The 26,396-nt window shown below is 42.2% G+C and overlaps 1 protein-coding gene across 5 annotated transcripts in view; it reads left to right on the top strand.

The window, feature by feature from the left end:
- Positions 1 to 23,149, top strand: part of LOC101175340 (glutamate receptor 4) — a 170,066-nt gene extending 146,917 nt beyond the window's left edge. The window contains exons 12-16 of one of the 5 annotated variants that reach the window (XR_002874661.1): positions 8,448 to 8,646; positions 9,446 to 9,693; positions 14,810 to 14,924; positions 17,463 to 17,865; positions 21,669 to 21,782. Coding sequence is in view for 3 of the 5 variants with exons in the window: in XM_023962862.1 (XP_023818630.1) it covers positions 8,448 to 8,646; positions 9,446 to 9,693; positions 14,810 to 14,924; positions 17,463 to 17,600; positions 21,669 to 21,833 (865 nt within the window). In the remaining 2 variants the exon portion in view is untranslated. Of the gene's footprint in view, positions 1 to 8,447; positions 8,647 to 9,445; positions 9,694 to 14,094; positions 14,210 to 14,809; positions 14,925 to 17,462; positions 17,866 to 21,668 lie in introns of all 5 variants that reach the window. The other 4 variants (XR_002874660.1, XM_023962862.1, XM_023962861.1 and 1 more) reach the window with 4 other exon arrangements.
- The last annotated feature ends 3,247 nt before the right edge of the window (positions 23,150 to 26,396 follow it).

Genomic DNA, 26,396 nt, shown 5'->3' with positions numbered 1-26,396 from the left:
GGGAGGGAAGGCAGACATGACGAAGGCAATGTAAACGTTCTGATTGGTTAAAGAACGTTAAATTTAGTTTTAATGCTACGGGGACGAACCACAGTGGAAATCAGGCTTCAGATTGATCAAAAACGGGAAGAATAAACTAAATAATCCTTTCATATAGGAAGGGTTTGGGCGACCACTATGCCACCTGTTGAATGTGCTGCTGTTCTCCCACAAAAGAGATTTGAAGAATTGGGCACCAAAAGGAAAGGCAGAGCGCTTCCCTCTCCTTTCTCTTTCTGTCTTCTAATAAGGGTTAAACCCTCTCAGCTCCCTCTGAGCAGCACAGAATAATTAATTCAGTGATTAATATCCCGGTCTCCAGCGGTAATGCCTACATGGAATCTCAAATAGAAAAAGCGAGGCATGTTGTTTTTTTTCCCCTCTTGGACTCCCTCTCGCCTGGACCTGCTGCTGCTCCTGTCAGGGCCGACATGCCGATGCAAACATCCCGGCACCTGCCTGCCGCTCTGCGCAGGTGTGATGCGTCACGTCTGTTCCAGGTGTCGCCTCTTCTCTGCCAGATGGATTACCTTTGTCTCCTCGGCTGAGTCACGCCGTCGCTGTCGGGGATGGGCCTGATTGGCGCTGATGAGTTCAGACTGTTCCGACGCCGACGGCTGATTTCCTGATGAGGCGTAGCTTTCCATTGAAGTTCTGCGTTTGGGCTCAAATAAAAAACAGGAAAATGACTCTGCTAATATTCTATCAATGCCACGCCACTGAACTCCTTTGTTGTGCAGCTGCACGTCTTCGTCTCATGTCAGCAGTGGATTCTTCGGGTTCGTCACATTTTTCCCACTCCGATGGTCGCTGCCAGAAGCTCTGGTTGGCTCTTGACGCAGCAGTGGCCGGTCGCCTCAAAGTCCGGCACAAATGAAACGTCTTTGATAGTTGTGGCGTCTGCGGTTCATGAGGCGGTGGTCTTCCCAAACGGACAGATGGGGTTGCTGGTTCAACATCACATTAGGGGCACCGTTCTGCTTCAGACCTTTGATGTGACCACTTGGTTCTTTTCAATCCTATAAATTGTTTATAGATTTTTTTTTAGATGAGATGTTTGTGGAAACCTGGAAGAAAAAGAAAATCTCAGGATTAAAAATGGATCTTTAAACATAAAAAAGTATTTTTTACATGAACACATATGATTAGATGGATCAACTTTATTTATCCCACAAAGGGGAGATAAAAAAAGACATCCACGAATACAAATGGCAAAAAAGAAGTGGCAGTTAGAGAGGATAAAGTGAATTTAAACAAAAATAAATAAGTAAAAATACACAGCAAAAGAAACCGTTAAAGAACAAAAAAAACAACAACAACTGCAACAGTTTGTACATAAATAAGTAAATAAATAAGTGAATGAAAAGAAAAGAAAGAACACCCATGGGTCCGTAGTGTGTCACTGTAACACGGTGTTGGACAGTCTGATGGCTGTGGGGAGGAATGACCTGCAGGATCTCCTTCTTGCCCTGTGGGGGCGACAGTCTGGTGCTGAAGGAGCTGGTCAGCGCCTCTACAGTTTGGTGCGGGGGTAGGAGGGGGTATCCGTGATAGATGTTAGCTTAGCCAACATCCTCCTGTGGCTGGTCTGGAGCTGTGAGTTGTTGGGGAGGTTCCTTTGTTTCAGATTATCTAAACAAAATCAGCATCTCAGTCCATCTAAATACTTTCATGAATTAAAATTAAATATTTTTAGCATTTATCTTTTTTTTATTTCAAAATATGCACAAATTTGACTGAAAAAAGATGAACTAAAAGTGGCACGCCTCAGTCCCATATTTCTAAGATAAAATTCATGACTCCGCCCACTACGTGTCACTAAATTGTGTTGTTTTTTAAACATTCATTTTTCTCTCAATACACAATGAAAAAAAATTAGCGCAAACTTTAATCCAATAGTTCACTCTAAAAACGAAATGTATGACTCCGCCTACTTCACAATATCACTCAACTGGTGTAATTTCTAGATCTTTTTTCTGTTTTTTCTTTATTCAAATTTTGTATAAAAGTGTTCAAATAAATGTCCAAAATTTAGCACAAACCCTAAAATCATTTTTTTTCTTTGAAATATATATGACTCCGCCGACTTTATTATGTCAGCAATTGCTTTATATTGTAAACCAGTTTATTTTTCTTTGTTTATTCTTTCAAAATATACATAAATGTATCTCTGAATATCAAAATAAGGTTGCATTTAAAGCTCCACCGACTTAATGTCACTAAACTGACCTAAATTGTATTTTTTGCTTGTTCTTTCCTTTCAAATTTGCACAAATATCACTCACTGAATATTAAAATAGTACGTTTCCCACCTTAAAACCTTAACCTGCATAGTTTCTTTAAATAAAATGTATGACTTCGCCCACTACACTGTTACTAAACTGGTGTACATGGTAAATGATTCAAGTACACACAACTTAGACTCTCTGAATATCAAAATAAGCTGAGTAAACGTGGCACGCCGTGGCCCCCTAGCATAGGATTTAATTCATAACTCCCCCCATTACTCCGTTTTACTAAACTGTTTCATTTTCACTTTATTCTTTGTAGTTTGTTTTATAGAACGACAAATGTGACTGAATATCAAAATAAGTTTACCAAATGTGCCACACCTAAGGCCCATTTTCCTAAAAATGTCAAGTATAACTCCGCCCACTATATGATGTCATTAAACTCTGTAAATTGTTAAAAAAAATTGCATTTCTTTCAGTTTTTTCCTTTTAAAATATGCACCAATTTGACTCCATGAATATTAAAAATAAATATATAAAACACCCTACCACTGTTTCCAAAAATAATATGAATGACTCCGCCCACTAAATGATGTCACGTAGATATAAGCACTAGACATGGTTGTAGTAGGTTTAGGGGATGTCATCTGGACTTGGTTTTTAAAGTTAGAAGACGTTTCGCCTCTTATCCATGAGGCTTTGTCAATTCTGAATTAGCTGGTCTAAGAGCTGGTATATATGCATTCTTGGGGGAGGAGTCAGACCTGAAACTGGAGGTATTGTCCACTTAGCCTACATGGTTTTGGGTCGTTAATAGTCCTTTGTCCTCAGCTGGGGGTTGGGGAGCCAGTGACCCACTCTCCAAATTGGTCCTCTCTTTCAGCAGTTAACAACTCAGGTGGAACTGGTTTGGTTTGTTTAGGTTTCAAAACACTGCCGTAGATGGATGGAAGAATAAACCTGAGACCACCATCCTTATTAAGAGAAGGTTTATCCTTCTTGACAAAGATGGCTTCTTTCACTCCTCGTTCAAACCATCCTTTCTCTCTGGCTAGAATTCGGACTTCACTGTCCTCGAAAGAGTAGATGGTATACAGCTTTTAATGCATCAACAACCAAACCTAAGAAGATAACAGTGACTAAACTATTTTAGGGATAATTATTAAAAACGGTGGAACTGTTTATTAAAGCTGGATTCCTGTTTTGCTTCAATAAGATGCTAAAGGCTGGAGGCTTCGCTCTTATCTAATCACTTCAGTTGTGCCACGTGACTTCTGTTCTGGGGACCAAATCCTATTTTTTCCTCTAAAACGGTTTGCAGCTTTCCGGGGCTGAAGTGGAATAATCTCCACTTTCTCAAGTGGCTGCTAACTGGAAAAAAAGGGAAATCTGTGGGGAAGTTGGTGTTTATTTTTAACTTTGCTGCAACCAAATGAAACGCAGAGAAAAAGATGGCGATGTTGTGGGTTTTTGTGTGATTATTCTGCAGAAGAAAAAAAATAAAAAAGCTCTCAAAGCTTTGACGGAAAGGTGATTTTACCCTGAAAGCATTACGGGGTTTGAATTTCAGTTACTCGTGGCTGCAGAGGAGCAGCGGACATGAAACGGAGCTGCAGACGAGGAGTGACAGTTTTCCCGTCATAAATAAGTCAGACAGGCCCCAGGTATCAATGAGAGCAGCTCCTCATTTACTCTGCGGAAGGATGCTGCTCTCCTGCTGTCATCACCGTCTCCGTTTCATCTCCTTTTCCCGCTAAAAACCAGATCTTCTGGTCACCAAATCATCCAAACTTCTTTTCCACATCTCCAAAGACTTCAAAGCTTCAGTGTACTTTACATTTAATCCTGATATGAGATTTGCTTTGCTTTCATGCTTATTATCTTTAAATTTTTATCCGAGCCCCTTGTGTGTATTTTTTTTTTCCTTTCCAAAGACGCTCCATTTTTGGAGTCTTTAAATGGAAAAAAAAACATTTTCCGTCCTGCATGACCCGATCATAAAAAAGGCTGTATTTCATATGCTGACTGTTCCAAGAGCTCTTTGAAGATCTGAAGATTTTAAATCCCAAACGACCTTTTTGGTGGCTGCCGACTGTCGGATTGAAGTGTAGAGTCTATTTTTTTGACACTTCAAATCATGAAAGGATGTAATTTAGGTTATTTTTTAATGAAGCTACTGTTGATTTAAACAGCAAATCCTACCTGCATGAGTTCAACTCAACAAATGTGCAGCAAAAACGTCCGAGCTTCGCAAGTTTTTACTATTTAAAAACCTCCAGTATGTAACCACAACACTCAAGTTTTATGCAACATTAACATTTCACATTTCACAGTTATGAAACCAGCAGGCAGAAACTATCAACGACATTTTTACCTAAAACCTAAAAGTGAAACAGAGAAAAGATAAGTTTTCCTCCCAAAAAGCCGAGTTTATCTGGGAATCTTCGCGTTTACTGACAGGCTTCAGACGATCAATGAATAGTAGAGAACAAGCAACCTTATTGTACTAAATATTAAGGCAAATATCCCAAACAGTTTCTGTCCACAAAATCTGACATGAGCATGACTGAGCAGCATTTAGAATAAACTTGAAGATCGGAGCAGAAGAAAATGTGACGAGTAAACCTTAACAATAACAGACACATTTGACACATAAACGGGTTTGAACGAAGTATGTCTGCACAATCAGGGCGTTTAGTCAGAATTCAGGGGAAAATTAAAGTTTGCATATCACTGTACCTGAAGTTCTGCTTTCGAGACATAAGGGGGGATTCATGCTAAACCGGTAAAAGAGCAGCGATTTCTCCTGGTCCGGCTTGTTTTGACCAAGAACCGTCCATCCTCAGCACAGATGCTACCCTTTTACCCCCATCCAGCAGGGGGAGATATGCGCTCTCTTCATTGGTTAACCCAGAGTTTTTAACCAGAGATCATCATATAATTGTCTTAACCCTGGTGAACCCAAGAACAATGTGCTATTTTGTGTTTATTTGTTGTTAATTTTGGGCAGGGAAGGGTCCACAATCAATAAAGCACATAAAAATTGGGTGTGCAAAATTATTCAGCCCCCTTAAGTTAATGCTTTGTAGCGCCACCTTTTGCTGTGATTCCAGCTGTGAGTCTCTTAGGGTTTGTCTCTATCAGTTTTGCACATGGAGAGACTGAAAGTTTTGTCCATTCCTCCCTGAAAACAGCTGGAGCTCCGTGAGGTTGGATGGAGAGCGTTTGTGAACAGTTTTCAGTTCTTCCCACAGATACTCCATTGGATTCAGGTCTGGACTTTGACTTGGCCGTTCTAACAGCTGGATATGTTTCTTTGTGAACCATTCCATTGTAGATTTAGAGCTTTAGTTTTGGATCGTTGTTTTGTTGGAAGACGAATCTCCATCCCAGTCTCAGCTCTTTTGCAGACTCCATCAGGGATTTTCTTCCAGAAAAAGATGGCTCCATCCATCTTCCCATCAATTCTAACCATCCTCCCTGCTGAAAAAAAGCAGGCCCAAACCATGTTGCTGCCACCACCATGTTTGACAGTGGGGCTGGTGTGTTCAGGGTGAGTTGGATTTCTGTTTCATATTACCAGAGCTCCTCCTTCCACATGTTTGGCGTGTCTCCCAGGTGGCTTGTGGGTAACTTTAAACGACACCTTTAATGGATATCTTCAAGAAATGCCTTTCTTCTTGCCACTCTGGCCAGATTTGTGCAGTATACGACTGAATGTTGTCCTATGGACAGACTCTCCCACCTCAGCTTAAGATCTCTGCAGGTCATCCAGAGTCATCTAGGGGCCTTTTGGCTGCATCTCTGATCAGTCTTTTCCCTGTTTGAGCTGAAAGTTTAGACGGACGGCCGGGTCTTTGTAGATTGGCAGTGGTCTGATACCCTTTCCATTTCAATATTATCGCTTGCACAGTTCTCCTTGGGATGTTCAAAGCTTGGGAAATCTTTTTGGATCCAAATCTGGCTTTAAACTTCTCTACAACAGTATCTCGGACCTGCCTGGTGTGGTCCTTGTTCTTCATGATGCTCTCTGCGCTTTAACCCTTGTGCTATGCTATGGGGTCCAGATGACCCCACCCTTGACGTGTTCTCCCTGCCATGACAAAGGTGGATAAAGGTGGAAAGATTTCATGTAATCCATGGACACCAGTGAAGATCACAAATCATTGAAGAAAAAAGGTTCAGAGCACTGTCTAGTGGGTCTAGATGACCCAGCTCCCAATGTTAAAGTGCCTAGGATAGCATAAGGGTTACACAACTTTGAAATACCCAATACATTTCGTTCCTGTTTCATGATTGTGTCCCACTTGTTGTCGATTCTTCACCAAAAATTACAGTTTTATATCTTTGTCTTTGTAGCCTGAAATGTGGCAACGGGTTGAAAATGTCAAGGGGGGGGGGGGGGGGGGTACTTTCGTAAGGCACTGTGTACGAAAGACTTTGAGTCGTATAATTTCAGCCGGACACAAAACAATCAATTTGTAAATAGTTACTGCGAATTAAAAGGACGCCATCCATACATCACTACCAACTCTGAGTCCCTGATAGGTCAAAGTTCAACCGGATTTAACTGAAAACGCGTGTTCAAAACGGACTTGGCAACACGTAAATGCGGAAGCCCCAAGCGTGCGTTGACGCACGATGACATAAACGTGAACGTGCGTCGCCGAGGCCAGTGTGATTGTAGCATGACCCAAGTTCTGTCCATCGTCATCCATCATTCAAACCGGATCAATCGCTGTTATTGAGCAGGTTTGAATGATGTACTTTTAGGCGACGATAGGTTTCACTGTGGACGGGTCGCCGGGCTGTCACAGTCTGTCCATCCTCTGTGCGGCCATTGCTGTAAACTGAAACCCAACACTTCCACAAACCAGCAAGGTCATGTTGAAAACTCAATGAAACGAATGAGAAATGAGGAAGAATCTGGTCGCAGTGATCTTAAGCTGAGGATTTTTAATAAAAACATTATTTTTTTAGGGTTTTCTTTACAACCACGCAGAGAAAAGCCCTGACACGGCCCGAGTTAATAAAAATACCGCCCCTCCCCCACCGCCAGTATTTACTGCAGACCCGTCAGACAGCAGCGCGTCACTGTGGATCAGAGTCAGGCCTATCATCCGCCTCGCACATCCCTCCCAAAATGTCTTGCCGATTCCTCATAAATTGAGACGGAACCAGCTGCGGCGGCAGGAAGGCAAAGAAAACAAAAAATCGGCGACTCCTCCCGCCTTTTTGGTCGCCGCTTTACTGTTAAACGAGCGAGAGGAAAGAGCGGCGAGGCGAGCGGAAGAATCATTTGTATTCAAATCCGGAGCTGATACATCAATAAGTCCATTTCATGGGCCAACTTCCCCAAGTGTGATGGAGACACGCTCTGCTGCCAAGCTGCTTCAACCGCTGCAGGCGCCTGCGCAGACGGAGGAGGCTCGGCCTCGGCGCTTAGCCGCCTGAGTCCTGAAGAGGATTTTCCTTTAGTTTGGTGGAAAGTTGGTTTGGATAATCAGTAGTTTGAGCTCTGAGCCTCCAGGAGGAGCAGAGTTCTCGGAGCTAATGGATGTTTTGTTTTTTTAAACTGACCAACCTAGAAAACACAGACGGCTGCAAATCCTGGACATTAGAAGTGGATGGAGGAGGTGGGTGTGGGAGGGTGGTGCTGTACCCTCTGCTGTTCGATTCTCACCAAAGGGAGATCTTGTTTGTTCTCCTCAATGCAGCATTTACAGTTTAGGATTCTCCTCACGACCTTCTGCTGCTCCAGCTATCCGTCTCCCCTGAGCGAGAAACGCAGAAAACGGGGACAGAGGAGAGCCAGCGGCTCCTTTTATTCCTCCAGGGGAACATTTAAAATACAAAAAAAAAACAAAAAAATTAAAGATGGGAGGGGGGACATTATGCAGCTTTTTCTCAAAAAAAAATAAATAAACTGGTCAACATGATGGTTTATTTTCTGAGGCAGTCTCTAAACAGAGTCAAAAGCAGATTTTTTTTTAACCTTTAGCAGTGTCACAGCGCCACCTTGTGGTTTATCTGCAGTAGTGGCCATCTAATAAATCCTTCCAGTCGTCGTTGGATTTGACAGCATCAGCGTCCTGACTTCCTCTTTTATCCCACACTCCTCTCTTCTCCATCCTTCCTTTCCTTGTAATTTCTCCTGCACTTTGACCGTCCTACAAGATCGTTATCGGGGCGAATTGTGGGTGGAGTGTGGTGGTTCTTCACCCTCATCATCATCTCATCCTACACGGCCAACTTGGCCGCTTTCCTCACCGTGGAGAGGATGGTCTCCCCCATCGAGAGCGCCGAGGACCTCGCCAAGCAGACCGACATCGCTTACGGCACCTTGGACTCTGGCTCCACCAAAGAGTTCTTCAGGGTGAGTTGGAGAAGACTCCGTGAAGGCTTAGCCACGTTTCATGAAGGCTTTCTGTCAGCATGCGCCCGTTTTCTCTGCTGGTGAATGTCATCATCTTCAGGTTTTTCTAGCTTTTCAGAACAACTCCAGCATGAAAACGCTCAGATTTGTGTTCATGGAGAAGAAAATGCACATTTCTGAAGGACTGTGTAACATTTTTCAAACAATATATATATTATAATATATAATATATGTATATATTAGTTAAACAGTAAAAAGTCATAAGACGCAATAAATTAAAAGCCACAACAATAAAAGACAGAAGAAGAAAATAAAACTAAAATTTTCCTCAATATTTGCAGCAAAATATGGCTTTAAATGTCACTAACTACATTTCTCCATCAAAAAACAAAGTGTGCAGAATTTTAATTTAAATATTTTCAGAGGACTTCTAGCGGGTTTATAGCCCAATACGGTCACAATTGTTCAAAGAGAATAGCAGCTCCAACGATAAAGGGTTAATAAGGGCATCCTAAGTGGCCAGTACCCCAAAGAAAGTACATTTAATATTTATTTCGGAAATAGTATCCAGATACGTCACAAATACCACACTGACAAACGTTTTAACGCAAGAAAAATGTCAAAAATTTGAAGTGAAAGACTTTAAAGACATTAGTATACACATTTTATTTAAAGCTTACATTTTAGAGACCTTAAAAAGAATTTAAATTAAAACTGGAAAGACGCATAGCTGGATTTGAAATTGATGTCTTTGTATTGTGCATGGATGTTTTTTTTTCTTTACTTTTGACCCCCACAGCGGTCCAAAATCGCTGTTTACGAGAAGATGTGGGGATACATGAAGTCAGCCGAACCCACGGTCTTCACCAAGACCACAGCGGAGGGCGTGGCGCGGGTCCGCAAGTCCAAAGGGAAATACGCCTTCCTGCTGGAGTCCACCATGAACGAGTACACAGAGCAGCGGAAACCCTGCGACACTATGAAAGTGGGAGGCAACTTGGACTCCAAAGGCTACGGAGTAGCCACACCCAAGGGTTCACAGTTAAGGTGGGTGGAATAGTGTAACAATATGTTCTACGTGTTGTTATGGTATTCCACCTTCCCTGGTGTGCCGCCTTTCTCTTTCTCTGCTTGGCGAGGGCGGGTGGGCGGGCGGGCGGGGCGGTTTCCACGTTCCAGAGCAGCTTGTAGGCAGCAGTGTTGGTTGCATGCTTGTACTGTTACGTTGTCATCAAGCAGGGGTGGTTTTTATTTCATTCTCTTCTCCTTACAGATCTCCACACCAGGTAATTTCTGTGCTTGTGCTTGTGCTTGTTTGGTCAAAGAATGGCATGCTGGAGGCTTCAGAGAGAAATGTTCTTAAAGGATGATCTGCATTTCATGAACAGAATGTTATTCGGATGAAAAATTTTACGTTTTTTTCTTTGCAGATGACTTGTTCTTTACTTGCCACTAAGACCAGGAGTTTTGGGAGTCATGTGAATGCTCAGTCCTTGGCGACACTGCCAGACTCTGTCACTAAAACGGAGGAATTTACAGACCTGCCAAACGAAATAGTGACATTACAGCAGGGAGCTGCACTTTCAGTCACACCAATCGATCAAAGCCTGCCAGCAAGGTCTCCACTGAAGGGAACGGATAAATATTCTGCAGGCAAAGCCGTGAAGGTGTTTGTGTGTTTGCTCACCAACACTGTTACACAACAGCAGCTCTGCTTGAAAGAAATGTTAATGCCTTGTTATCATTGATCTTATGTAATTAGAATGCACTGGAAACTAGAGGCGAGTGCTAATTTTACTTCCACGAACCAGCAGACTAATTCGCTCCAAATAAGCAAATATATTACAACGTGTTTCCAAGAGTTTCTCTGCTTAATGAGGCCACAGCAGGACTGAATTACAAGCAAGTGTAGCCTCCATATAGATGTGTTACTGTAAAAGACTCAACCAGTCCTTCACTTCACACAGAAAACTGCCCTTTTCCTCTAATTAAATACCACAAAAAAGGAAAAATATAAGAATACAATAGTTTTAACATGCTGTTTAGATTACTGATTGCTAAAAATAAATAAACTAAAACCCTCGAAATAAAAAAAATGTATAGAAACTTTAAAAATACATCGAAGTACTACTGATTTGTGTAATGACGTTCTTAATTGAACATGGAAAGTCGTGGCTAATGTTACTGACATTCCATCTCATGTCAACGTAGCTCCACTGAAATGAGATGGAACTGATCATGACATAGTGTCATAGTGTCAGTGACAAATGTGAAACCTTATGTTTGATGGCTAATACCACGCTAAAGCAGAAAAACAGAAGAAATCAGGACACTCCAGAAAAACGCCCAAAAAACAATAGAAGTCAGTTCAAGTAACCCATATTAATGGTAACAATGATGCTCATCCTTGATAGTTAAAGACTAAAACACTGGAGAGCAAAAGAAAAGTAACACATTTAATGCTAAAAAAAAAAAAGAGTACATTTTGGCTAAAAAGCTGCTTTCACACTGAACGCGATTTGTCAGCAGTTTCAGCGTTGAGTCAATATACAGATGAGGTCAGGGAGGCGTGTTAGGGTGCAGCGGTCAAGCGGTGGTGCGTTTTGGGCATCATGGGGCAATGTTTCCAGAGTTCAAACAGCGGGAACTTTAGCAAAGAACTCATGTTGCATCAGCCAATCAGAAACCTTGGCCCGTGACGTGTTGGTGTCCAAAGCCAACATGGAGGAGAAGCTAAGTGTTCGAACTCCTCCCAAGCTTTACGATTTGATTGACAGAAATCTTTTGATGGTAGCTCCTCCCACACGCTGCAGGAGCGTTAAGTTTAGGTTGGATCATTTTTGCACTGCGCCAAAAAGTCATGCAGAATGCTAATATAACTGTTAGCTTAGAAATGCTGAATTGAATTACTTCAAATTAAGGGCCCAAGGCTAACAATTCAGAAAGTTTTAATATTTCATGAAATCCAAATGCTCCATAGGATAACTAGATAAATTAATTTAAAACAAAATAATAATAAAAAATAGTTTTTTTATAGTTTGTCATGTAGCTTAATAAAAGACAGCCTAAAAAAAGGATCAACGATGATTACAATAAATGTAGGAAACTAAATTGGCTTATTGTTGAGCAAGAAAATGAAAAATTATTTCAAGTTTTTTTTTAAGTTTTAATGAGGTTAAAATAGTTTAGGGTCAGATTTTCCAGTCAAACATGTTTTAATTATGATAATGAAATGAAAATATCAAAATTATTTAGAAATAGACCATTACTATACTTATAATTTGATATATAACATAAAATTACTGACCTTTACATTTGAAAAAATAAAAAATAAAAAAAACTGCCAGATAATTAAAGGAAACAGCTTAGCATAATTTTTTAGCATAAGTATGGCATCAAAAGAAATGAAATGTGTAGTAAATAAGAGTAAAATACTGCAGAAGGGCAAACAGCAAATACTGTAATTGTCATGCTTCTGAATACAAATTATGCAACAGGTTATTAAAATGGTATTTAAGGATCAATATTTTACATTTAATTTGCCTTACAGCTACAAAAAGGCTGGTGAGGAATAACTAATTTGTGGCTTTAAAGGCAACATTTTTATACTTGGAATCAAAGATGTTGAGAGTGGAAATGCTGCGTCAGGCTGGTGCCAGTTTCCCGGCGCTGCTTTTGGCCAGAGGGAGTCTCTGACAGATCATGGTAGTTCTGTCCTCCAGGCCGTGTTGTCTTTAGGATTATCGTTTTCTGTCAGCCACTCGTCTGGATATCAGCGAGAAAACACACCAGCAGCACGGAGAGCTGGCAGCCGGTCGGAGCTGCTCCTTCACATGGCTCCACCGTCAATAAGACCGGCTTGAGCTGAAATACTGGCTGTGTTTTCTGATTCGAATCTGCTCACAGTGAATGTCTTATTTCATAAATATTATTCATAATGAACAAATATTAAAAGGATCAAAATGCACGCCAAAGCTAATCTCTCTCCTGAGGCACAAGCGACGGATTTATAGCAGCATTCAGAAAATAACCGACACAAAGATGAAGAAAAAAACTTTTTACAAAGAATCTTTTCCATAAAAATCATTCAGCTTACACAAAATATACTGTTTGTTTAGGTTCAGAACAAAAAAGCAAAACTACTCTTTCTTTTTTTAAAGAACAGTCAGCGTTTCTGACTAAAACGATTACATTCACTTTATGTTTTCCTGATAACACAAGCCAAACACAAGAAGAAGAAATGTAATAATTCTGCCCTTAACAGAATTATTATTACATCTCTTTGCGTCACATTGAATCTGTTTAAAATAATGAGCTGATGGTTTAGTCAAGACGGACGCAGCAGTTAAGTCAGGTCTTTTTCAGGGATGCACAGTGGTGCAGTGGTTAGCCCCTCTGCTTCTCAGCAAGAAGGCCCCCGGTTCAAGTCCCGGTTGGGGCACCTGACCTGAGTTTGCATGTTCTCTAGAGACATCTTTATCCAAAACGTCATCCCACAGTGGATATAGATAGGTATAAATACATGGGTACTGATCAGTGCAGGGGAAGTTTTCCACATTCTTTGTATTTCTAACCTACTGTGCCTCAATCCAAATGTTTTTTTTCCTAAATCGATTCATTTAATTAGGCAATGATTTTACAATGGTATTAGTCAATTCGAGTAACCCTTGTGCTATCCTGTGGGGTCAAAATGACCATTGACATGTTCTCCCTACCATGACAAAGGTGGAGAGGATTTCATGTAATCCATGGACACCAGTGAAGATCACAAATCATTGAAGAAAAAAGGTTCAGAGCACTGTCTAGTGGGTCTAGATGACCCCACTCCCAACATTAAAGTGCCTAGGATAGCACAAGGGATAACAATTTCAGACAGTTTCATCTGGTTAGATTGTAGGAATATAAATTGATTCATTGATTAAATCGATTCCTTGCTACATCCTAATTAAGACGGAGGAAGCAGTAAAATCCAGTTTTTTCAATAAACAGACAAATCCCGTACACACTTGCATTCAGGGACAATTTAGAGTAACCTATGCAGCAGGATTTTGGGGACGGTGGGAGGAAACCGGAGAAAACCCACGCATGGGAGGACATGCAAACGTCCTCCAGGCAGGACTTGAACCACTGCGCTGCCGTGCAGCATCCTCGATGATTGACAAGTGAGGTGGCAATAAAATCCTCACTAATGGTTCACTAACTAAATCCAAACATTTTGTATTTCTACCAGAATAAACCTGTAACCTGAAATGACTTTGAAAATGACATCATTGGTCATCGTCCACGTTGCCTCGATGAGCGTTGCGTTCGGCGTGCATTTGGGTCAATGAATGGGATTAACGCATTTTTCCACCTTTCTCCCCCTCCCCCCCCTTGTCTTCCTTCCCTCTCAAATTGGACGGCACACTCACTCACCCCTCTCACCAAATATTTCTTATCGTTTTCAAGAAGTGCAGTTAACCTGGCAGTGTTAAAACTCAATGAGCAAGGCCTGTTGGACAAATTGAAAAACAAGTGGTGGTACGACAAAGGAGAGTGTGGCAGCGGAGGCGGTGGCGAGAAGGTTAGCCGCTATGTCGCTATGCCCATGTGACCATGATGTGGGTAAGAGGGAATTTTTTTGTTGGCAACAGGAGCATCTGCCGGGTCGATCCCCTAACGAAAACGCAACCGCCTGGGAACGGCGAGTTTCAGTCTCTACAGACGGAAGAGTACTGCCGAAGCACAAATATTTGCCGATAACCAGGTGGATGAGATCCAAATAGTATTCATGCAAAGTACTGCAGCCCGCATTGGCGCTGCAGTGGGTATCGAAGAGCCGATAGTTGTGTTTCGACAGTACCGGCCGCCGCAGTTGGTCGGACAAAGGTCCCGGCAGTATGCGCCTGTTCCAGAAAGCGATGCAGCCGGGGTCCCACCTGTATATGTCTGTTAGCTCCGCCCCCTCCCCTCCAAGAACCTCCCCAATAAATGAAGACGATAAACGAGCAAAGAGACATGTAGCTGCGGTGGGGCCCCTTTCTGGCTTCGTCACTTTGTGAAGAGTACCTAGCTGCTCTTGTTGGGATTCTTCTGACTGAATAACATAATATAACATGTCCTATGATGTTATTTATGTTATTTTCCCCCTACCCCGCCCTTCCCTGCCCCCCGCGATTTGAAGAACGCCCGTAAACCTTGCCGTATTGAAACTGAGTGAAGCAGGAGTCTTAGACAAACTGAAAAACAAATGGTGGTACGATAAAGGGGAGTGTGGACCCAAGGACTCTGGAAGTAAGGTCAGTCTCCACCAGCCTGGGAGCCTCCCCTCCTTTCTCAGTCTGTCTGCACATTTTTAGCAACACTTGTGTTAATATCACAACAGGCTGATAGCATGCACACACTCAAACAGGCGTGTTTAGCCCTCGGGGGAACAGCATGACCGACACGAAGGGCCGGTGGTCACGCTCACAATCTCGCACTGTTTGTCCCCAGAGATGCTCCTCAGGCGTACCCAGACCATCTCAGTGGCATCATTCCACCGCACTCTGACCGACACCGATGCGCCGGAGCGTGGAGTTGGCTTTGAAACCAAACCGCATGCCGGCTCCGCCTCGGCAGCGCCTCCTTAATTAGAGCCTCGCGGTGCAGGACACACGCGCCATCCGCTGCAAATGAGAGCGAGCGCGACGGACAGTCGTTTGTGGCAAAAGGCCACGCGCCGATCGCCCCTTCAGGCAGATGGACCGCGGACCTCAGAGGGGGCGGCCCCATTTATTTGAATAAACCGGGTCAGAGGTCTAATGTGAGAGTGGAAAAACAAGCAGCGCCGTTAACAAACGGAGGAAAGTTTAGAGGACAGAAGCGTTTTTCTCTGGGCGATTGCATCAGAACAGATGGTGCTGCCTCAAACATGAGGAAGCATCTCTCCTCAGGGACAAACAGCGGGAACAACAGCCCGAGGTTAGGACAGGTGAACGGAGGATTAGTGGTCAAGGTTTGACCTTCGAACTGACCGGATGGCTTAACAGAAACGTCAGCTCCAGGCACACGTGCAGCAAAACACACAGACACTTACAGACGCTTTTTAGAGGATTATCTGAAACATGTCAAGCTTTTGCTGAGAATCTGCGATACAAAGAGGACAAAGTCATACCGAACACAAAATGATATTTATATATATATTTATATATATATTCCTTAAACTCGGGTATGCAAGGCTTTAAAAATATATGTATGTATAAAGGTTTCATACTTTTTATATATTATTCTGCTTTTTTTAAAATATATTTTGTCTAAGGAAATATTATTGAACAAAGTTAATTGAACATCTTGGTACGATGTTTACTAATTAATCACAGGAGTTATGTTTTAAAAATAAGACAATCTGCGTAGTAGTCATCTTTGTTTTTTACAATAACTTTAGATATTTTGAGGCAACAAAACTCCTCAAAACAAACTTTATACAGTTGTTATAGACAGACGTGAACAATTTCACACTTTTCTCTCTTATTTAAATTCCCACTCCGATCATCTTTTGATCTGTTTTCCCAGTGGATTTTTAATTATCATGAAGCCATTTTTAGCAATATTTTGAAAACCTGTGTCGTAATTAGGACATAGTTTCTGCAGAGCGGCAAAAGTTCACTAGAAATTCCCCTCTGAGTTTTTGGCGGAGGAACCCTTTCCCTCACACTCAGAAATGCAGTTTTACGCTTAATTTTCTTTGTAAATGTCCTCCATCGTGAGAAAAATACTACAAGAACACCAAAAAACACCTTTTTCATTGGAGTGGGTCTTTAAACTCTCAAAGTTCAAACATTCAGAGAAAAATAAGTCCAAATTAATGGAAAACAAATAAAGGTTTGCCAACGATTCAGATGTAGATGTAGGAAACGCGACACGTAGGACAATGTGCTGTAGTAAAAAAATAGATACATAAAATTCCAAGGCTACAAAAGGTAACAAGGAAACGCAGTAATGACACTTTTTTTTGCGTAATTTAGTTAATTAAGTCATTAATCAGCTGATCAATGCATAAACAGCCATAGATTCAAAGAGCGCGTGTTATTTATTGTCACCGGCGACACCTCAGGTGTTAAAGATTAATGTAAGGATAATATGTGATGTATTCAATCATGTGATTGGATGATGGGGATAGTTCAGAAAACACATGAACTGGTGAAATTGCAACATCACAAAATCCTGGAAACGGACAAATGTGTGTTAGGAAAGACATTTACTTCACTAAAAAGAAAAACAGAAAAACGCCAGAAAGAAGCTTTTACCTTAAAAGTTATGGCAAGTTCAAAGCAACCAAAAAAGGCAACTGAAGCTTTGAGGCTTCAAGGCTTCAAACAGAAAACCGTTATGAGGTTTGGCTAAATGTCAACGTATAAAGATTTGAACTGTAACACGACACGAGTTGAATCAATGTTCACAACAAATTTACCAAGTGAGCTTCACCAGAAACACGACAACGAATGAGCTGAAATAAATGCACATAAAATGAAAACACTCTGGATTATTTAAGTCTAAATTATTCTTTAGATTTGGCTCCAACATCGCCACTAATTACGTTTTTGTAAATATTTATGAGCGACGGAGAATAATCAGAAGTAAATCACCTGTAGGGGGCGTGTCTTTGCGACCCGGCTAAAATCAGAACCACATATGGCGTAAACAGACGTTTGATTGGAGGTTTGACACTCGGATGTTTTTTGTGTTTGTGTGAACTCAGTTTGTCCTCTTGTCCCTACAGTGTGTTGTGTTTATGTGCCGTCTCTGCTAAACCACACGCTAACGTCTGTTTCCCCCCCCCCCACCGTCGAATGCAGGACAAGTCGTCCCAGGCCCTCAGCCTGAGCAACGTGGCTGGGGTCTTCTACATCCTGGTGGGGGGCCTGGGTCTAGCCATGCTGGTGGCCCTCATCGAGTTCTGCTACAAGTCCCGCAATGAGGCCAAGAGAATGAAGGTGGAGGTCCAGTCCCAATCCCAGACCCAACACCCCCATCACAGCCATTCCCGCCTTTGTTGCCCCAGCCGCTCAGGCAGCCCCCGCCAAAGCCCAGAGCCTAGCCAAAGCCCCGGGCCGAGCGCCAGCACCCACAACTTAGCGCCGTTTAGCGAGGCTTACGGGGGCTATTGCAGCGACGGGGACGCTAATAACATGTAGAGGGGCTTTTGGTAGGAGGTCCCAGTGAACATTTGCCCCCCCCCCCTTTGCTAGCGCTCAGACTGTAAGTGAAACCGGTCGCGTGGCTGTCGTACCTGCTCTGTGTGGTCATGTGACGTGCACATTTGAGCTTTTTCTCAGTGTGACAAGAAGCGCCAAGTCATCCTCAGGTGTGGTCGTCATACGTGATGCCGCGTCACTGTTCAGCACGTCCGGGAATTCTGGGTCTAAATGGGAAAATCAGTTAAATCAAATGGGAAGAAGAAAAGATTCCAACTTGAATATCCTGAAGTTTTATTTGAACTATTTCCAGATTACAGACAAAGACAACTGCAACGAGAGAGGAGAAAACCTGCCGGCTCTGTGTGAAAAAGTAATTGCCCCCCCCTGCTGTGACACCTTTGCTGACAACAGCAGCTTTTTTCATCTGGCAGCTGTGAAAGCTCGCCGTTCCCCACAATCACAGCGTTTACAGGTGAATCCTGCGGAGGTTTACTGCAGGCGCCGTCCTGTGAAGCCCATCGTTCAGTCCAGACCAGAACCCATCAAAAACTACCTTTTCTGTTTTTAAAAGCCATCATTTTAGCAAACATATCTTTGAATAATTTACAATTACTGGGGAAAAAAACATATCTGTTTTTTTATTTTTAGATTTTTCAATTTTTCGAACTTAGATGGTTCATGTAGACAAAGATCCGAATCTGGGTTTTAAATTTTAACTTGTTACCATCTTTTTGTTCAGTCATGCTAAAAATCAAAACAAAAATGATCAAACGTAATTAACCTTAACTACAAACCCTTTATTTTTTCAACTTGTAGCGGCGTTTGGATCTGGAGCCTCTGGCTTCAGTGTCCTGCAGCACTGGAAACGGAAAACCAACAGGAAGGAAAGAGGAAAAAATGTCTCTTTTAGTAACATGGAGCAGTGAGGAGGTGAAAGTGTTCAGTTCTAATCCATCTTACTGGTTTTCTACCTTATTGTTTGGAACATACAAACAACCCACTTCAGGAAAAAATAATGACATCACATGAAGAGAAACAGTAAAAAAAAATAACATCACAGGAAGAGAAACAGTAAAACAATGACCATCACAGGAAGAGAAACAGTAAAAAAAATGACATCACAGGAAGAGAAACAGTAAAATTAATGACATCACAGGAAGAGAAACAGTAAAAAAATGACATCACAGGAAGAGAAACAGTAAAAAAAATGAGATCACAGGAATAGAAACAGTAAAATTAATGACATCACAGGAAGAGAAACAGTAAAAAAATGAGATCACAGGAAGAGAAACAGTAAAAAAATGAGATCACAGGAAGAGAAACAGTAACAAAATGACATCACAGGAAGAGAAACAGTAAAAGAAATGACATCACAGGAAGAGATACAGTAAAAAAAATGACATCACAGGAAGAGATACAGTAAAAAATGACATCACAGGAAGAGAAACAGTAACAAAATGACATCACAGGAAGAGAAACAGTAAAAAAATGACATCACAAGAAGAGAAACAGTAAAAAAATGACATCACAAAAAGAGAAACAGTAAAAAAAATGACATCACAGGAAGAGAAACAGTAAAAGAAATGACATGACAGGAAGACATACAGTAAAAAAAACGACATCACAGGAAGAGATAAAGTAAAAAAATGACGTCACAGGAAGAGATACAGTAAAAAAAATGACATCACATGAAGAGAAACAGTAAAAAAACGACATCACAGGAAGAAAAACAGTAAAAAAATGACATCACATGAAGAGATGCAGTAAAAGAAATGACATCACAGGAAGAGAAACAGTAACAAAATGACATCACAGGAAGAGAAACAGTTAAAAAAATGACATCACAGGAAGAGAAACAGTAAAAAAATGAGATCACAGGAGGAGAAACAGTAAAAAAACGACATCACAGGAAGAGATACAGTAAAAAATGACATCACAGGAAGAGAAACAATAAAAAATGACATCACAGGAAGAGAAACAGTAAAAAAGAATGACATCACAGGAAGAGAAATATTGTGAAAATGAATCGTTGCCAAGGAAATCCCAAATTTTACTTTGGTCAATTCCTCTAAACATTACATAGACGTGTTTGTCACACACAGTCGACCAAAAAGTACAGAAAAGCTGCCATTTTGAAAAAAATATCTTCGCTCTGATCAGCGGGACAAAGTTGGAGGGGCGGAGCGATGGGTGTGTAGCAGCTGCTCAGCCAATGAGGGCGTGGCAGGGGGGATATGGGAGGGGGGGTTAGCTGCTTTTACGTCACTTTAATTAATTAATTAATTTCACTTTTTTCTTCTGCACAGCAAAGCAGAAAATGGTTCTGACCTCTGTGCCCTTTGAAACAGGACTTTTATTGTGAAAGTCTGCTCTTGACTCTCATTGGTGCGTCTTTGTGGCTTTTAAACTCGAAAATGACATCCAGGACTTTTGCAGCATTTATTCAAGAAAGTAGCAGGACTTTCTGATTCCACAAGGTCAAAAATACTTTAACAGAAAAGAAGGCGGAGAACAGCGGGGCGGGAAATTCCTTCTTCACGTCAGCAGAGCGGTCCGGACGGCCTTCTCCCTCTGGGTCAAAGGTCACACCCCCACATCAGATGATATATCTGTGTCCCATCCGCTTGATGTGTTGCCTAGTCGCCGTCCCTGTCCTCCGGCCGCAATATTTCTGTCATTTGTGGGTCTCCATGGGGCAGGCTATTGTCTGGAATGGCTCTGAAATGTGGTTTCTGTGTTCAGTTTGTGTGTCTGTGTTGACAAACGCAGCCGTCTATTTTCCTGATACTCTGAGGATAGATAAGGAAATTCACGTCATAAATTCATAGTTTGTTTTTTTTGAATACATTAATTTGACATGAATGTTTACGTAGGTTGTTATAAATGTGTTTGATCAGAACCTCCAGCTTAACCTAATTTATTAAAATGTTGATTCATTTTATGAGTTTATCCTTCATGTCACATTTAGAGACGAGTTTGAGAGTCTCCCGCGGTGGACAAATGTTTTTCTGCTGAAAACGACAAACATTTGGATGAATTCCAACGACAGCAAACCGATCCTGACTTGATGCTTTTTCTACCATTTTACGGTCATAACTGAACAAAATTAACCGAGAATCAAGGAAAAGAAAGAAAATCTCCCGACCAATGGAAGCAGAGGTGTTGAGCTGCGTTCACCCCCGGTGTGTGACGGCGTTCCAGAACCATGTAGCCTAGACGGTTTCTTTTTCTGTGACGTCTGCCGGTTCCCTCTGGGATTTTAAGACTTTTTAAATAATTTTATTCAGGCTTTTCACTCCAGCGAGCAGATCTAGTATTTAATTTGATTGTTTCTTTATGGTATTATATTGTTTAGTGATTTTATTTATGCTTGATTTTATGTTCAGCACTTTGGCTGCCTCTGCTTTTATTAGTGCTCTAAAAATAATAATTGGATCGATCGATTGATTGATTGATTCATTGATTGATTGATTGATTGGCCCACGGTGTTCACACTGGATGGTCGCTACCCGATGCTCGCATAGCTGCGAGGCTGAAATGTCACAGTGGTGCAAATCCTGCTTCAGACTCTTTCTTCAGGACGCCGAACCAAATCTGAGCCTCTGATTGGTCAAAGTTTGACCTGGTTTTCCTTTCAGCGCGCGTTCAACAGACAGTTCTGTACGTAGACGGGCCCGGAATCGCGTGGCGATGAAACGTGCATTTCCTTAGACTCTACGTTGCATGTGGGGGCTTGAACGCGCATTTCTGGGCCTGGAGTGAACGCAGCTCTAGGCCCCCGACACCTGAACAGCTGTTTTTTTTTTTTTTTTTTTTTACAGACACTCAGAGATTTTGACGGCTTTTTCTCCTGTTTGTCCTCAGCTCACCTTCACAGAAGCCATGAGGAACAAGGCCCGTCTGTCCATCACGGGCAGCGTCGGGGAGAACGGCCGGGTGCTGACCCCCGACTGTCCAAAGGCCGTCCACACCGGGCCCCCCATCCGCCAGAGCTCCGGCCTGGCTCTGGTGTCCTCTGAGCTTCCTTGAAAACCAAAAACCTCTTAAGTGCCTTATCGCAAAAAAAATAATAAAAAATAAAAACCCAACACCACGGACAGAACCGAACCGGCAAGAACCAGAAGAACCGCAGAGGCAGGACTCAGACGTCGGGTCCAGAGGATCCGACGCTGGAGGAAGTTGTAGAAGACCTACTGGAGACAGGGGGGGGGGGACGATATCATGAGCCGACGACGACCAAAACTGTAGACTTGAAGCTCAAAACTGTGAATCTTTTGTAGGTCATGTGACTCCTGTGAGAAATGGAACCGCCATCACCACGGATCTCGAATCTGCGTTTGCTGGACTCGAGCAGCGTTCCAGAGACAACAATCGATATCAACGAGGGACACCGGGGGGCGCCGCAGCCCCGCGCCACAAAGACCCAACGGGGAGGGGGGGACATTTCTACTCAAAAAAGAAATCCAATCCATTCCTACTTATTATATGAGCAAACGTAGAAAACTGTGAAAAGAAGTAAATATGTATATTCAATGAAGAGGAATCTAGCTGTACATAGGTGACTGTGCTTGCTTTTTAAACACATGTACAGAACAGATATTGTAGTGAGCAGATATTTGTAAATCATCTCCAGAGATTCTATTCATCGCAATAATACGGATGACGCCACTTGAAGGAGGAGACGTGGAGGAGGGAGTATTATAATTTGTGAACTCTTTTCGACATTCTCCAAGAACTCTTAATGTGAAGGGTATCGACTGCCCACGATCCACGGATACCTGTCGCATACAAACTGATAACTATATTCAACTATGAATGTTAACTTAGCTCCACCCCCAATCCTTAATCCGTAATTCTCACTGTGCAGACCCACGGATTGGCTCCGGAAACCGACGCTCGGAAAATTTCTATATTTCTTCATTTTGGATCTTTTTTTGTACTGAGACAAGTTCCTGTGTGCTGGTTCTGATCCACTAAATGTTCCCTGAAGTTCCTGCAGTGTAGAGTTACCACTGTGGATCCTCTGTGGGGGGGAGGGGCTAAGCATACTGTAGCAGAACCGTATTGGCGCCGACCCGACCTCAGCTCCGGTGGAAACTGTGGGACAAAAAAACAAAATCTGCATCCTCGGCACCCGGGACGGCGCCGTTCTAAAGGTTCAGTCGGTTCTGGTCTGATCGGGGAGGGGTTGGGCGGGCCGTTCTTGTTTGACTTCAGAACTCTTTTGGGTTTCAGCCGTCTGTCTTTCTTTTGATATTTTTTAAGTAGAAAAAGACAAAATGTTGAACTGCAATGTACTCATTTTGGAAAATGATGGTTTTAAATAAAGGAAACTGATGACTCAACTCTCTGCAAAAAAAACAAAAAAATGAATCTTTATGGCTCCAACTTCTGTTTTAGATTCACATCCAAATCTTTAAATAAATCCTTAACCCTTGTGCTATCCTATGGGGTCCAGATGACCCCATCCTTCCATTGACGTGTTATCCCTACCATGACAAAGGTGGATAAAGGTGGAAAGATTTCATGGAATCCATGGACACCAGTGAAGATCACAAATCATTGAAGCAAAAAGGTTCAGCACACTGTCTAGTGGGTCTAGTTGACCCAACTCCCAATGTTAAAGGGCCTAGGATAGCACAAGGGTTACGTTATAAATCCAATAAATTCAGATTATTTTATTCAATACTTTTTTACTCATAAAATTATTTTTTTCTACATCCTAGATCTTCATTGTAACCCTTGTGTTGTCCAAGGCACTTTAACATTGGGAGTTGGGTCATTTAGACCCACTAGACAGTGCTCTGAACCTTTTTTCTTCAATGATTTGTGAACCTCACTGGTGTCCATGGATTACATGAAATCTTTCCACCTTTATCCACCTTTGTCATGGTAGGGAGAACACGTCAATGGAAGGGGGGGGGGGGTCATCTAAGATAGCACAAGGGTTAATCCGAGTTTAGGGGGGGAAATTATACATTTTTCAAGTCTAACATTTTCTGGTTTTTGACTTAAAATTGAACTAAAAACAAGTATGATCAGCACAATGATAAGAATGCTTGCTTCCTGAAAAAGGAGCTAACAGAACTGAACTGGACCGAGCGCAGAGCCCTGTGGGACGCCACAGAGGACTCCTCTTTTACATGACAAACCAGATAAAGGACTCCAATCATCTCCATCAATACAAACAGGAAGCAGTTCCTGCCATAAGACGTCCTGATGAATCAATCGGTCTAAACTTCCCGGATTTAAGTACCTTAACCCTTGTGCTATCTCGTGGGGTCCAGATGACCCCTCTTACAGCATTAACCCTTGTGCTATCTTAGATGACCCCACCCTTACATTGACGTGTTCTCCCTACCATGATAAAGGTGTAAAGATTTCATGTAATCCATGGACACCAGTGAAGATCACAAATCATTGAAGAAAAAAGGTTCAGAACACTGTCTAGTGGGTCTAGATGACCCAACTCCCAATGTTAAAGTGCCTAGGATAGCACAAGGGTTAACGTGCCTCTAACACACAGTGCACTGGACCTTTTTTCTTCAATGATTTGTGATCTTCACTGGTGTCCATGGATTACGTGAAATCCTCTTCACCTTGGCCATGGTAGGGATAACACATCCATGTAAGGGTGGGTCATTTTGACCCCACAAGATAGCACAAGGGCTAAATATGACTTTTAACCCTTGCACTAGACAGTACGCTGAGCCTTTTTTCTTCAATGATTTGTGATCTTCACTGATGTCCATGGATTACATGAAATCTTTCCACCTTTATCCACCTTTGTCATGGTAGGGAGAACACGTCAATGGAAGGGTGGGGTCATCTAAGATAGCACAACGGTTACGATGAATTGGATCAGACAGTTTCTGTAAAAAATCCCAACTTCCCGGTGATGTTTTCCGCCGTTTACTGCTCTGCACCAACAGGCCCGACCAAGTTCCCATCAAACTGTCTTCACTTCATAAACAGATGCTGCTTGCTTGGTCTGCGATTTATAAACATAACTTTTCTCCTCGCAGGTTTTATGTTTGGAAGAATATACTCTTTACAAAACCAAAACGATCAACCTCACCCATCTTGTTGAAAGGAACTCCTTCTCCATTCTCCCCCCGACTCCAGCTTCACGTGACGGAAACTCTGCTGCTCCACTTTGAGAAACCAAAACCGACCGTTTCACCAGAACTTTCTGGACGTCACGTCCTGGAAATATTTGTTGTGAAAAGGTTTGGCTTCTGCCAATCAAATATCTTGTAAACAACAAAGTGAAAGAGGTTTTATTCAAGATCATTTATTGGTTTTATCCAACAAATCAGTAAACGCCAAGGCTAAAAAGGGATATTGTAAAAACTGTTCTGTTTTTCAATTTAGGGAGACGATGATGCATATTTTTTTTAACCCTTGTGCTATCCTAGGCACTGTAATGTTGGGAGTTGGGTCATCTAGACCCACTAGACAGTGCTCTGAACCTTTTTTCTTCAATGATTTGTGATCTTCACTGGTGTCCATGGATTACATGAAATCTTTCCACCTTTATCCACCTTTGTCATGGTAGGGAGAACACGTCAATGTAAGGTGGGGGTCATCTAAGACAGTGGTTCTCAAATGGGGGTACGCGTACCCCTGGGGGTACGTGGAGGTAATGCAGGGGGTACGTGACGCTTTTCAATATATCTATCTAAATCAGTAGGCTCATCCTAATAATAAATCTTGAGAAAAATTATTTTGTAAAAAGTTCGATAAAATATAAATATGCGTTCATGCACTGAATTTTATATTCAGTAATTAGTTTCAATATCCTTTGAAATAAAACTGTGCCCCCCCCCACACACACACACACCAAGTTAGTTTGACCCACTGACGGCAGGCACTCATCAACGACCTGTCGTGACCATAACGCTGTAACTATGGAGGCGTGGTTAAAGCGCAGCAGCCATGCTGCTGAAAGTACAGATGGACAAGTGAAAAAGAAAACAAAACAAGAGGCGACGAAGTCCAGAAAGTACAATGAAGATTATGTTTTAATGGGATTTACGTCCACGAGCTCTGACCCACCCCAGGCACTGTGTTTTTTTTGCGGGGAAAAGTTAGCAAACGCTAGCATGAAGCCGGCACACCTCCAGCGGCATCTCACCACAAAACATGGATGTCACGTTGATAAGGCACCAGAGTTCTTCAGGAGAAAACTTTCTGAGTTCAAGTCATCCCAAGCCACAATGCAAAAAGTCTCCACTACATCAGCCAAAGCCCTGGAGGCTTCTTACGCGGTGTCTTTGCTTGTTGCTAAAGCCAAAAAACCCTTCACCATAGGCGGAAGACCTACTGCTCCCCGCCGCTGTGGTATTGGCCGAAACTATGCTGGACAAAAAAATCAGCGGATACATTCAAAACTGTGCCTCTGTCCAATGACACTGTTTGCCGCAGAATAGATACCATGGGCACAGACATTATGGAACAAGTTGTGGGGAAACTTGGAGACTCATTTTCACTGCAGCTGGATGAATCCACAGATGTGAGTGGACATGCGCAACTTGTTGCATTTGTGAGATACATCGACACGGACGACATCTGTGAACACATTCTATTCTG

The sequence above is a fragment of the Oryzias latipes genome, chromosome 14 (assembly GCF_002234675.1).
Source record: "Oryzias latipes chromosome 14, ASM223467v1".
NCBI classification, from domain to species: Eukaryota; Metazoa; Chordata; class Actinopteri; order Beloniformes; family Adrianichthyidae; genus Oryzias; species Oryzias latipes.
Note: the sequence above shows the minus strand (reverse complement) of the source record. Positions and strands in the feature narration are given on the sequence as shown.